At 44.6% G+C, this 13,864-nt stretch overlaps 1 protein-coding gene across 2 annotated transcripts in view; it reads left to right on the plus strand.

Moving 5' to 3' along the window:
• The first annotated feature begins 5,764 nt into the window (after nucleotides 1-5,764).
• Nucleotides 5,765-13,864, plus strand: part of ZNF827 (zinc finger protein 827) — a 162,749-nt gene continuing 154,649 nt past the window's right edge. The window contains exon 1 of one of the 2 annotated variants that reach the window (XM_081304778.1): nucleotides 5,765-6,350. In XM_081304778.1, the coding sequence (XP_081160904.1) occupies nucleotides 6,308-6,350 (43 nt within the window). In that variant the 5' untranslated portion in view covers nucleotides 5,765-6,307. The remainder of the gene's footprint in view (nucleotides 6,351-13,864) is intronic. The other variant, XM_081304773.1, reaches the window with a different exon arrangement.

Consider the following 13,864-nt stretch of genomic DNA (forward strand, 5'->3'; position numbering starts at 1 on the left):
GAGGTAGACTGGGGTGAATATAGAAACAGAGACAGGACTCACAGAGGAAAGAGTATAGGGGGAACCCACGGAGGCTTTTTGGTTGACTTTCGTGCCCATTTTATTCTCTGATTACCAAAATTTATAACAACTCATATGTAATTACAATATAATTACATAATATGTAATAAATATGTAATACACCATTGCCTGGGTATGGAATACTTTTGCGCTTTGTTATTTTTATAGTTTTATGCCTCATAATGCTGTTTTCTAAGAAGAATGTTGCTTAATGTGTGGGTTGGGTAAACACGATGCCCTGGGCATGTGAACCATTAGGAGTGCAGAGGACCGGGAGCGGATTCCACAAAGGGAAAGATAGATATTGCAGAGAAACTGAATCAGAGCTGATTGCAGTGAGAGAGAGAGGCCGTGAGAGAAGCCACAATGCAAGAAGGGACTCAAAAGGAGACAGCAGTATGATTTGAGGCAGGATAGAGGGTGACTAGGTTAGGCAGCAAAGAAGTACATTAAATGATCCGACAAATCAGTTCAAAAACGCATGGAAATGGGGAGCAGCTGCTTCGGGGAGATTTCATCCATGCTGATCAACAAGGCCCAGTGATTCTAAGTTGACAGAGATGCTAAGAGCCCTGGCAAATAAGGATTTAGAGACAAGAGCTTTGTTTTAAATTGGGGTTCAAATAAAGAGTAAACAAGAGACTATGGAGGGATCCAAACCTCAGAGCTGACAGGATGGACCAGGTGAGGGAAATAGACCATGGAGATCTGAAACTCACCTGATCTAAATATAGTTTTGAACTCTGAGATATTTGCCGAGGGTGTTGAGGAGTTGGACGGTTAGGAAGATGTTTATGGAAAGTCCAAGCCCAAGAGTTTCATGAAACACATCCAAAGTGCTCAGAAGTCTTTCCTCCACTGTCTTTTCTGTTGGACCATGAGCTGGACATCTACTACTTCGAAAGCATGGTTTTATCCAAATCGTGACAAAACTTGCTGGTCTCAGCCAGACCCCCGCCGCCTGAGAACACAAGTACAGATTACAGCAAAGGCCTCCCTCCCTCTCTGTGAAGGAAGGCTGGTCATTGTCACCAGATACTTACTGATTTATAACACGTTGAGGCCCAGGCCAAGAGAGACGCCAGACCCATATCTCTGCTTTGGGACAGGCCTTCATTATTTAAACTGTCAGACTTGCAGCACTTTTAGGGTAAAGAGCCATCTTAACTCTTGGGCAGAAGGTTCAGGCCCTGAGAACGAGAGAAGCCCCTCACTGTTTCGACTTTTCTCAAAAATTCTCAGGCAGAAAGAGGGGAGAGCCCTCTGCTCAGAGTAATGGTCCTCTCCAAGTGGCTGGGAAACCTGTTTCCACAAGGCTGGGTGGACACCTGGACTCCTCTCTGCATCTCCTAATGGGGATACCAGGGTGGATACCCCTGGGGTTCATAGACCAAGACTCAGCTCCAAGAGTTAAGTGGGCTTCGTTCTGTGAAGAGGGTGAGTGTGTTTGCAGTTGGATTCCAGGACTTCTAGGAAAGTGTCCGTTCAATTTCATTTTTCTCTTTAGATGCATCTTAATTTCCAAGGCACTGGTTCTCAAACTTTTTGGAATCAGGATTCCTTTACACTCTTAAAAGATACTGAGCTTTTGTTTGAGTGACCTAAATCTATTGATATTTACTGTATTCTTCATGAAAACTGTATAATTTTAAAATATGTATTAATTCATTTATAGATAATGATACAATAAATATGGTACATATTTTTATGAAAAATCACTCTATTTTTCAAAATAAATCATTTTGTGAGAAGAAGGGCATTGTTACATTTCAGCAAATCTTTGTAATGTCTGGTTTAATAAAACCCAGCTGGATCCTCATATCTGCTTCTTTATTCCATCTGTTGTAGTATGTTGCTTTGGTTAAAGATGCATATGAAGAAGAGCTGAGGTGTAGCTCAGTGGCAGAGTACTTGCCCGGCATTCATGAGGCCATGGGTTCGATCACCAGCACTGCAAAGAAAGAAAGAAAAATATGTGCATGAGGAAAACCCAGCCTCACACAGATGGGAAGTTAGAAGAGGGAGGAATAGCTTCACAGCCTTTTCAGGTAATTGTGGATATCCTTCTTTGATATTACACTAAAACTTGATGCCTGGTAGTTCGTAAAAGTTACTTACAGGGTGGAATCTGAAGCCATATCAATGGACTCTCCCTACTCTTTGGCATTAAAAACCATTGATCTCTTTTGTACTTTGAGAGAATCTATTACAGCACCATTCAGTAACATCACACATTAGCCATTTGGAAAATGTTGGTTCACTGAGTTATGCCAATCTTCCAAAATGTTGACACTGTATATATATATTATATATAATATATATTATATAATATATATATTTATATATATTCTAAGTGTTAGAAAACTGTTCAACTCATGATAATGAATACATGCAAATATTGTACACTTTTAGGGTAAAGAGGATCTTAACTTTTAGGCAGATGTGAATATTGTCATTGCCAAAAAATACTATGCATTGTTTTCCTTGAAATTATGGGCTCATTTCATTTCTTTTCTTGAGAAATATCCAAGTATGAGTTTCTCTGTCAGTCATTCATTCTTTCAAGTACAAAAAAAAAAACCCAAAAAATGTCCCATGAATAAAATGACTATTTTAAACAATCTTCACGTGATTTTCCTTCAGACAATTGATATACTTCAGCATGTGGCAGAAATGCTATATATGTATCAAACACTTTGTCACAAAGAATATTTAAAAGACTTGTAGTCAAGAGTTGAAATTTAATAAAATTATTAATTTTTTACTGCTCTGCCAAGGACATTCTTAAATGAGCCTTCCTTTTTTTCTTTCTCTGAGTGCCTGGTGAAGAATAGGATGATTATTAAAAGTCTATGGTGCCCTTGGTTTAACTGGTCCTAAGGTGCCAGCATTTCACCCACCATAGTTTGGCATCGTTGGTGCAAATACCAACATGGATAAAAGGCCAAATAACATCCTTGTATTATTATGAAAATAGTCTTGACCTTGCAGATCCTCTACAGACCACACACTATTCCAGGGAAAGTGCTCCCTCTGTCTACCCACCCTTAGCAATACTTGGACTTAAATGGAGTTAACACCTGTGAGAGTTAGTGCTTATGAAACATGTTCTTTGAGTGCACAACTTTGAGAAAATCTATTTTAATATCACGTTTGAGAGGTGATGGAGATGGGGGTTGTGGTGGAGAAAATACTGTGATTATTAAGGTAACATATGATCTTAAAATCTGGTCCATGGAGGCAAATCACAGAATATTCCAGTCTGATGACTATGGCCAACAACTATCCAAGCTAATGGTTCATGGATAGGTGCACCACAAATTATTTATTCAATCTTGATTTTGAATCCATTTTCATAACCCCCATTATTTATCTTCCTAATATTTTAGGTTAGTCTAACATTAAAATTAGTTTATGTTCCCTAAGCATACAGCAATTGAGGGTAAGATGTAAATGACCTTGAAGAGTGTTTTATAGCACAGAGATACCAACCTGGGATTTAAGCAGAAAATGTTCTATCCTTATTTCCATTTTCTATTGTTATGTACCACTTTAAATAATTTTTGGAAAGAGGTGGAGGTAAGAATAAATTCAATTTAAAAATGCTTTTGGCTGTTGATAAAATACCTATATAATTAAAAGTTGACAGCATATGCCTGCATGCCTTTAAAAGGTCGCAGGAAATGTACTCTGCTTTGAGAAAAGGCCTAAAGTGTGTTTTCAATTATAGTGTACTAAACATTGTGAAGAGCCATAGCAATTCAGGAAAAGGTGGTGATGTATCTATGCAGAGTAATAATCTTCAATATCCTAGCCAAAGGTTCCCAGGGAGCAGTGGTGAAACCTTGTGACCATTGGTTTACCCGTGTTAGGTGTGAAGATCCTACAGACTCAGGGTGATGGGTGCACTTGGAATGGATGAGCTCTGGTTTATCATTCAGACATTAATTTCAAGCCTAATGCTACTGACAATAGTCCAAGTCATGGCCAATTGAATTTGATCTGAGTTGAAAGATAGTTCTATTTCAAATTATAATGCAAAAAAAAAAAAAAAGGAAAAATAAGTTTCAGGATGATGCTCCATTTAAACTTGACTGCTCCTTGTTTGGTTTTAGGTTGAATTCAAAGTGAGTATTTAAATTGTCTTCAGATAGCATTACTTGATATTGGGAAGCTAGATATTTGGGGAGCAATTGGCATGGAGGTGTTCACCCTGAGATTTCATCCTCAAAGAAAGACATCTTTGGGGAGATGCGGTACTCTTTGAGCTACTCTACTAAAATTACATAATATAGGGCCTTATTGTTATTTTTAAAGGGGGTTCATAGGAATTTAACCCCCATGGCTCTCTTTAACACCATTGAAGATTTCTAAGTAAATCAGAACCTCAAAGAGGCATCAGTTATTCCTATCAACTTATAGAGTGTCATTTTAATGTTCTATATCTTCACTATGCCTCCACCTTCTTTGATGAAAAAGTCTATTTAAAAATTGGTAGGAAAATATTTAACATAATAAGATGATGAGTCAGAGTTTTTAAAAAGCTCAAAAGGGAAGATGTAGTTAAATAATGCACCTTCTTATTTTTTAACTACATCTGACTCATGACATATAATGTATTCCGCTAAGTTCAAAGTTTCCTGTTACAAAGAGTTTTATGAAACAACTCTTCTTCAGACCATTTTTTACTTCAATTATAGTAGCAGGTTTTGGAGTTTAAATCATTAACAACCTGAGTGAACTTCTATCTAAATGACTGCAAGTCACAAAGAGAACAGTCCTCTTTCACCAAGTACCTTTTGTGCTGAGTGAGCCCGGTCCTTTTCTGGTTTTCCCCTTTATGTGTCTCTTTGAAGCGAGATGTGTGATGATTTGTAAAGTAATGAAAGTATATCAGTTAATGAAAACTGCTATATTAGGCACATAATGCACACTGGAATTGCTTCAGGGTAAATTTCATATACCTGCATTATAGTAGAGGAAAAAAGTAAATTTCAGAAGTCAGGATTGCTGTGTGCACTGTAGGAGTATCATGTAGCAGTTAAATCAACCATCAGGGGTGACCTAATCTTATTTTCCCCCCTTTGTCAAGGACCTGTAACTTTCATTTAGGCAGCTTTTTTTTTTCAAGTGTTACCTCTATCAGATGCACCAACAGCTGGACATTCATTCCATCAAACCGGTTATTGATCTTACCATATGGTATCTTTTTAATTTTTTTTAGGAATAATTTTATTGGGATGTTTTTGGAGTGTGTGTGGGAGTCTGCAACCTCCAGACTTACAGTGATGGAGTGAGGAAGTAATTCTTCTAGTGACAAAAGCCCGAAGAATTTTATACAGAACAAAATGTAGTTTAATAAACAAAAGAAAGTTAAGAGAGCAATCTATCTCCTTTAAAAAATATATCAGTAAAATAATGAACTGATCGTTGTTGAAAGAGTGGGAAAAACTTTTTTCCCCCTAGATTTGGCGACTAGCGGGATAAATTCGAAGAACTCCATCCCACCCCCGCACGCGCGCCCCCCATTCTTTGCAGACAGAGCGGTTGTAAATCCGAGGCTGAGTCCGCCCTGGGAGCCTTAGGGCACCTTTCCTCTTTGCTCTGCGTGTGTGTGTGTGTGTGTGTGTGTGTGTGTGTCTAGCTCTCGCTCTTTCCCTCAGTCTGTGCCTCTGTGTGTGTGTGTGTGTGTGTGAGAGTGTGTGTGTGACAGAGAGAGAAGGGGAGAGAGAGCGCGAGAGGAGAGAGAGAGCGAGAAAGAGAGAGAGAGAGCAAGAGAGCGAGCTGTGAGCTGTGCTGCCGCCGCCGCTGCCCTTTGATCCCGACATTAGTGTTAGGGGCTCGGAGACACAGAGCGCGGCCATAGACACCGCCGCACCGGCACTCATTTATTTATACCTCCCATCACACACGCGAGCACAGGACACACACACACTCACACCTATTAGATCCGTTTCCATTGAAGAATATTACGCTCGGGGACAAGCCAGGTGCACGACCAAAAATTAAAAAAAAAAAAAAGAGGAGGAAAAAAAAAAGAAAAGAAAGAAAAGAAGAAAACCCCTCTTCTGGCTCCAGGAAACAAGCTTCAACCCATTGCACACACCGGAGAGAAGGGGTTTCCCCCTGCCCGCCCGCCCGCCCCCCAACTACCTCCCGGGTCCTGCCAGTGTCTGCCTCTCTGCCCCCACGGGGGTTTATTTGATCTCACATTAACCAAGGAGGAGAATGTGAGAAAAGGGGGAAAATGCCCAGGAGGAAGCAGGAGCAGCCCAAGCGCCTTCCCTCACGTAAGTCATCCCTTCTCCACCTCCTCTCGTGCCATTTTCTCGCCCTCCCTCTCCTCTTTCCCCTCCGCAGCCTCCTCCGTTGTTTTCTGCATTAGTTTAGGGTTACAGAGGTGAAACTGACAAAGACACAGCCCGGGTTACTCCTCGTTTAGGTCTATGCTGAGGCAGCCATGTTGGTGATGATCAGCCCCGTGCCCTTTCTATTCTCTCTCTCTTTTTCTTTCTTTCTCTCGCCCCCCCCTCTTTTTTTCCTTGAGATCGGGCTTTTTTCCCCTTTGCCTCCCCCTCCCCCTCCTCACTCCGGGTTGCTGGGGGGAGGGGGCGAAAGCGGGAGGAGGGGAGTAGTGTGGATGCCGGGGTTTTTACCGGGGGCTGGGGGGGAGGTGGGAGAGGTTGGAATCTTTAAAAAAAAAAAATTCCTTGTGGCTCCCGGTGCCTGGGGTGCGGGGGTCGGGGCGCGCCGCGGGCAGGGGGCCGTGACATGGCGTTTGGGGGTGCCGGGGCGAGGGCGCGCGGCCGCCCGCTGGGCTCGGGATCCAGGGAGAGGTCCGTCTCCGGCTAAAGGTTGCGCCGGGGTTGGTCGGCCCCGGAGCCGCCGGCGGCAGCGGCGGCGGCGGCTGGAGCAGGAGGAGGCGGAGGTGGAGGAGGCGGCGGCGGAGGAGGGGAGTCGGGGGCGGGTGAGGCGGGAGCGGCCGGGGAGGGTGTGGGGGCACCGCACACAAACACACGGGGATACACGCGCCGCCGGGCGAGGGGGCGCGCCGGGGCGCGGGGCGGCCGGGCGGGGGGCGAGGCCGGGCAGCGGCGGGCGGATGTGGGGTGCGGGAGCTGCGCCGAGGCGGAGGCAGGAGGCAGGGCGGCTCGCGGCGCGCGAGGTCCCTGCAGAGCTGAGGGGAGGGAGGAGCAGGGCTCCTGGCCGCAATAAAATGCGGGGTCAGTGGGAGCAGACGGAGCCGGGCGAGACTCGGGCTCCCAGACCCCCCTCCCCGGCGAGCCTGAGCAGAGTCCAGGACTAAAGTGCATCACAGCCCTCCCCGGCGGCAGCCACACACACCAACTGGAGACACACACCCGCCGGCACGGCCCGGTCCCCTTCCCCTCCTCCACCCGCGCCCCCGGTCCCTCTCCGCCCTCCCTCCGGCTTTTCTTTGCGAGACTCTTAACTTTTCCCCCACTCCCTCTCCAGTTCCCCCCGCCCCCCCAATCTTTCTCCGCTTTGAGTGTTCCGAGATGCTGCTAAAGCTAAAAGTGAAGGAGAAAGAAGCAACTAAAAATATCCCCCGGGGCCGCCCGGCTCCTTGAATGCAGGGAAGAGGGGGCAGGGGAGAAGGCGTGGGGCGGGGTGACGGGGAGGAGGGGACGCGGGAGGCGCCGGAGGGAGGGGTCGGGGGAGACGGAGGGTCAATTTCTCCTCTCTCCCCCCCGCTCTGCTCCCCTCTCCCGGCGGTTTGGCGCTGCTCGGAGCCCGATCCTGCAAAACCCGGGCTGGGGGCGGGAGCGGAGCCGGAGCGCCCGCCCGCCCGGGTGTCAGGCCGACGTGGTCGGTCACCTGAAGTTCACGGAGGGTGGGGGAAGGGTTAAGGTTATGGTGTCTCGGGCTCGGGTTGTGTGTGAGCGTGTGCGTTTCCGCTGCAGACAGGCAGCGCGATCGATCTCCCCCTCGCGAAATATCCGCGGCGGTGCCTAGCCGGGGGACCGCGAGGGGGGCGCGGGCTGCCGGGGCCGGGCGCCCCCGCGGCTCCGTGTCACCCGGGCCGCGGCCGAAGTGGCGAGCAAGGGCACTTGCAGGCAGTCTGCTCCGCAAACATTCCTCTTTCTTTCCCCTTCCCGGTACGCAGGGAGTCGACGCACAGGGCTTGGGTTGTGCTTTTTTTCCCCTTCCTTTAAAAAAAAAAAAATGCCCCTGTGCAGTCCTTTCTTCGCCTGCCCGCTAGAGGTTCTGAGGATAATATCACATATGTAATATATATGCACATAAAATCACTCTCAGGCGGCTGCGTGTGTAGGGAAATTTTGTGCGAGGAGGAGAAGGCGGCGGACTCGGGGAGGGCGAGTTGGGAGGCTCCGCGCAGCGATTCACAGAAAACTCGCAGCAGTTGGTGGAGAGTGCGTGCACATGGCCGGCGGGCCACTGCGCCCAGCTCTTCTCGGGGGCGTGTGGGGGAGCGAGCGGAGGCCGGAGTCCCCGCGGGGGCCACGGGGGAGGCTTGCCCTGCTCCGAAAAAATGGGCTTCAGTGTTCTCTTCGAACTTGCCCTTAGATGGCAACTTTGGGAGCTGATGAGCTTGTGTGCGAAAACCAGGGCGGTGAGGTTATTTGGTCATTTTCCTTTCTTCTCCCCCTGCTTTAAGAAAAAAAAAAAAAAAAAGAAAGAAAAGAAATAAAGAAAAGTTGGCGGGGTTAGAGGGAGGATGGGAGAAGAGAAGGGATTTATCTGTTTGGGCTGTGACGGAGATAGAACGGCCGTGCCTCCCGTTGTGTGCAGCGCTGTCGGGCAGCTGCAGCCTGCCCTGCCGGTGACCTTGACCCTGACCTCGTGCGACTACCCTCTCCGTCTGAGAGGAAATTCAGGCTCCATTTTAGCTCGTGTGCCTGGTGGGCCTCTCCTGCGCGCTGGTGCCTGGTGATGAAGTTATATTTTGAGAGTGGGGACTCTCCCACCCTGTTCTCTAATTGAATACTGGTATCTCCTCACTTAAAAATCGCCTCCCTCTTTCACTCGCGTAAAGCTGCTTTTACCAAAGTAAGAAGCAATTTACCTTTGGAAACACCTTAAACGTCCCTCCAGTTTTAAAAGGGAAGCCTTAATTTGAGAAGCTTTTCCACTTACCTTTGCATTGAATGGATTTTTATGGATGTGTGTTGCCTGCTCTAAGCGGGGTTTACACATGTTTTATAAGCAATTTGCATTTGGACTAAGAGCAATTTCTGGGCAAATGGTGTATTTTGCAATTCAGTCACACTAACCCAAGGCTGGCTAAGTGCTGAGTGAGGCTTGGAGGGACTTACAAGTGGTATCTAGATGTAATAAATATTGACTTGGGTAAAAATTAGTGTTAATTTCTATTTATTATAGGGTATAATTGCAGTCCTAAGTCCTAGTTGTAATGATAAACTCTTAGTTTGTATGCTTGTTTGTTTATGTGTAAGGGAAGGATTTTTCTTCCCCTGGAGAACTGTGTTCTATCGAAGTTAAAATGTAGTTAAGTCTGGGGATTAAAGTTGCTTGAGAGAAATCATCCCAGGGTTTTAAGAAGTTATATAGGAGCAGATTTAGAAAGTTGACCCTAAAAGGAAGGAGTAATGTGTGCAATGTTGGGGGTAGGGAAAAGGGGTGATAGGGGATTGAACTGGGGCAAATTGCTTCGCAGCCAAAGAGCCCTTCTGAGTAAATACAAAAGTGATTAAAGCCCCTATTGATAGGTTGTTTTAAGAATCTGCAGAACCCAGTAAACACATTTAAGAAGTGCAAATTAGAATATGTAAAAAGGAAACTTGTGAAAACAATCTATAGTAAATTTGGAATGCTTTCCACTTCCTCTTGTCTCTTCCTGGCCTCTGCACCCCACAATAGTATGACTAAAGATTTCTAAAGCATAAACCATTGCTACTTACAGACTTATTCTGTGTTGGATTTATTTCTCTTTTATTAAGTATACTACTAGCCAGGCACAGTCTGGGTCTGTGACACCCCACAGTCCTCCCACTCGACAGCACAGACACCAGGGAACCTGGAAGTTCTACTCTCCAGTGGATTAGTCCTGGAAATCCAGACTAGCACTTGGTATTATCTGATACCAACTCTGGGGTGAGCCTCAGCCCCTGGCACTGAGTCCCAGCAATTCCCCAGGCTGGGCTCTGGCCTGCTAAGGTTTCCTAGCTCCTTCTGTTCAGCTGGACACCCCTGGGACTCTTCAGAACCGAATTAGCTTTGGAGATGGGCGAGCCTTTAACCTGACACTACTAACCAAAGCCCTGGGCTTCTGATTTAAAATTCTACAATCATTTCCTCTTGGGCCTCTGAGGTGTGTGTGTGTGTGTGTGTGTGTGTGTGTGTGTGTGGAGTGTGTGTATGTGTGTGTGTTTGTTACATGGGCCTCATACATATGCAGAAAAAAAATGGCCAGCTCTATAGAGTTGAGTGGGGATCCTACTGACAAATCAAAAAGAAGTTCTGTATTAACTTTTGGAGGCACCCTCCACCACCAGCAGCAGCAGCAGCAAAAGGTGTTAAACCTGTATTATTTTCAAGGGTTGGTTTTAAAAGTTATTATTCCAAATAAAATCTCTGTTTCTTGGCTTCAGGCCGTAATGATCATTTGGGGTCTTAAATGTGATCCTGTTGCTGTTGTTGATGGCTCTTTTACAAAAGTTCTTTCCATTAACAAGGTCCAGTACCATGAAGTATGTCCTCCTGGTCGGTCCTTTGAGCTTTAACACATGCTTATTTTTAGCAGAATCCCAAACTGCATCTCTTAAGGTTCATCAGCCTAACAAGAGGAAGAAGGAAACCACTAGGCATGGGGCTAGGCTCTTTATGAACCTCATAACAAACTGAAGAGGGAGAGGATATAGGAAGGGCTTTTTCCTATGTTTATTGCATCTGTAAATCCTTCTACCATTGATGATCAGCTCTTTTAAGATTTCCTCATTAGCATCAACTCATCCATAAACACATGAGTTTAGATCCTATTACACTTATCATTGGAAATTTGTCTGATCCCTGTTCTTGAGCGGGAGCACAAAAGGAAAAGTACTAAAACAATTGTTTTATTATTCCAGAACTTTCACTGTTTACTTAGTTGTGGGTCAAGACTAGGATAGGTTATTGTGTTTTCCATTAACAAAACTTGAAATATTCTCTCCTTCTTTCCAGTAAAATTGGGAATGAGAATGACTGGAAAGGAACAGGACATATATAAATGCATATGTATCCCTATATTCAGGTGTTTAGATATACCTGTATATAGATACATTTTAATAATGTTATGAGTCTTTTTTGGTCTGATGAAGGAGAAGCATTAAAAAAAAACTTAACTCTTTCCCCTTATTTTTTTTTAATGGTGCTGGGAATCGAACCCAGGGCCTTACAGGCAAGCACTTACTTCTACCATTGAGCCACATTCCCAACTCCTCCCCATTTGTTCTTATTAATTTTTGCAGTGACCAGGCACTACCTCTTGACTAACCATGGAAGCAGCCACATGGGGAAAATTTTCAGTCTGAAGTAGCACAATATTTCATGATTCCTGTCAGCCAGGGCTAATGATTCTAAGGGACCAAGTAGCAGTTTGGGCTGATGATAGGTAATAATGCCTTGCTGTTCTCCAGAAAGAACATCTAGGTATTCCTGATACAGTAAGGAGGGTATCACTGGGGTTTCCTGCTAAAACAGGGAAGACGGCTCAAAAATCACATTCCTTCTAATGCTTCAAATAGTTTCTAATAAAAAAATTGATTTTTAATTTATCTGTGTGCTGCCATCTCGCTCTGGAGATGACACAGCTGGTATGAGTTGACAAGTCTCTGCACAAAGTGTTAATAAATCATGCTGGAGAAGTATAAATTGGACAGCTTTTGGCTAGTGTTAGAGCTTGCTGTGCATTTGGTATTTTAGAGTTTTTGAATGGCCTCCATTAGGACAGTTCCATGAGAGGTGTAGAAAATCTCTGCCTTGAGAAGCTTGTAAAATTAAATGGACAGAGGTTGTGGACACACCCAAGGGTGAGTGTGTGTTGCTGGAATAGCCAGGCAGGATTCTCCTGGGGTCAAAAGTTGGTTTAGTAGTATAAGGAGTCCTGTCAATATCAACATGTTCTTGTGGAACAGGCCAGGTTAGAATACATGGTGCTGGCCTGGGTTCACTCAGTAATCCCAGTCGTATGGATTCAGATCACGTCTGGATGAGTTAGTTCCACTAAAGAGAAAAGCTCTTGTCCTGTATCATTAATGCTGGTCATATATGCAAATTGACATCTTTGGACTCAAAGATGAGATGGCCTAGTCCATATGGGCTGCTATAACAAAATGCCTTGGTCAGGTAATTTATAACTGAAAAATTTGTTGCTCAAAGTTCTGGACTTTGGGAAGTCCAAGATCAAGGTAATCACAGCTTCAGTGTCTGGTAAGGGCTCCATCTCTGCTTTAACAATGGCTCTGCTTTCTGACCACACAGGGAGGAGGAGGCAGCTAAGCTTTCTTGGGCTTCTTACAGAAAGGCACTAATTCCTTCATCAAGGTTCTTCCGGAATGACCTAATCACCTCTCAAAGGCCACACCTCTGGTGAACTTTGGGGGAGCATAAACTTTCCCACCACAGCACAAGGTATGAAGGAACCGGAAGATACCGCATTGCTACACTGTATGAAACTTCCTTGATATCTGTGACTGGTCACCAGTGTCATTCTGTTTGGGCTGAAAGGCATGATATTCCTGGGATTAAGTTAATATGTCCGTTAGCCCTTATTTGAAGTTGTCCTGTCCTCCTTGGGTCTTCGTTTTTTTAAATATCTGCTGGAGAATTAGAATAGGAGAAGGAAAAACAAACAGACCAGGCTGGCGCTGATCTCTCCATTCTGAGTGATGTATTAGTAATTTTCTATAATTTAATCAGACTGGTCGCAGAACAAGATAATGAGAGTATGACCTACAAAATAGGACTTTGGAGTGCGTTAAAGGGTTTCTAGCATCAGGTTTTACAAGACCATGGGTTTTGTAGTGAAGGAATAGATTTGGGGTTTTCTCTTATTGGAAAGAAATTCAGGCCAGGCCTGGTAAGAGGTGTGAGTTTTCATTCCTGTTTTGGTTTAGTTAGTGTGCTCTTAGGATCATGTTAGGGGCACATACTGTGAGGGATGATTCTTTCCTCCTTTTGATGTACGTTTTTCTTTCTCTCTCCCTGAGCTGTGTTGCTCAGGGATTCCTACTGTCTAGGTCTGAGTGTGTAGAACACTTTCTGTCTTCTGTCATATTAAATAACATGCAAATCACTGAACTTAGAAATAGTTGAGGATACTTGACACGCTGGTTTCTCTCTACTTTTTTCCTTCTGCTTGAGAGCAAGTTTTGTATTTCTGTCCCCTGTAAATTATATTTTTATGATACTGGAGAATAGTATATGACTAGGTGCTAAAGCAAGGGCCTGTCAGTGACTCTTATCATTCCCTAGGGACTCACCTTGGCTAGAATTGCTACAGTTATAAGGTAGATTTCTAAATTAAAATCAGACTTTGACTTTATATTAATCTTAGACCATATGGGTGCATATTGCTGTTTATTTTATAAAAGTCAGTTTCACCCCATGTATGTACACACACACACACACACACACACACACACACACGGCTATACTGTATCTGATTTTATAAAATGTATAGTGCTAGGTGGCCATGGTGTGAGGTCAGAATGTGGCCTTTAGCAACTGTGCTTTTCACAGACTGAACTGGGGTTATACTCAGTGTGATAGTGCCTTAAAGGTCTATTATCCCAACTGTCCAGTTTCTTATTAAAAGAAA

This window comes from Spermophilus citellus (assembly GCF_964194105.1).
Source record: "Spermophilus citellus genome assembly, chromosome: 8".
NCBI lineage: Eukaryota > Metazoa > Chordata > Mammalia > Rodentia > Sciuridae > Spermophilus > Spermophilus citellus.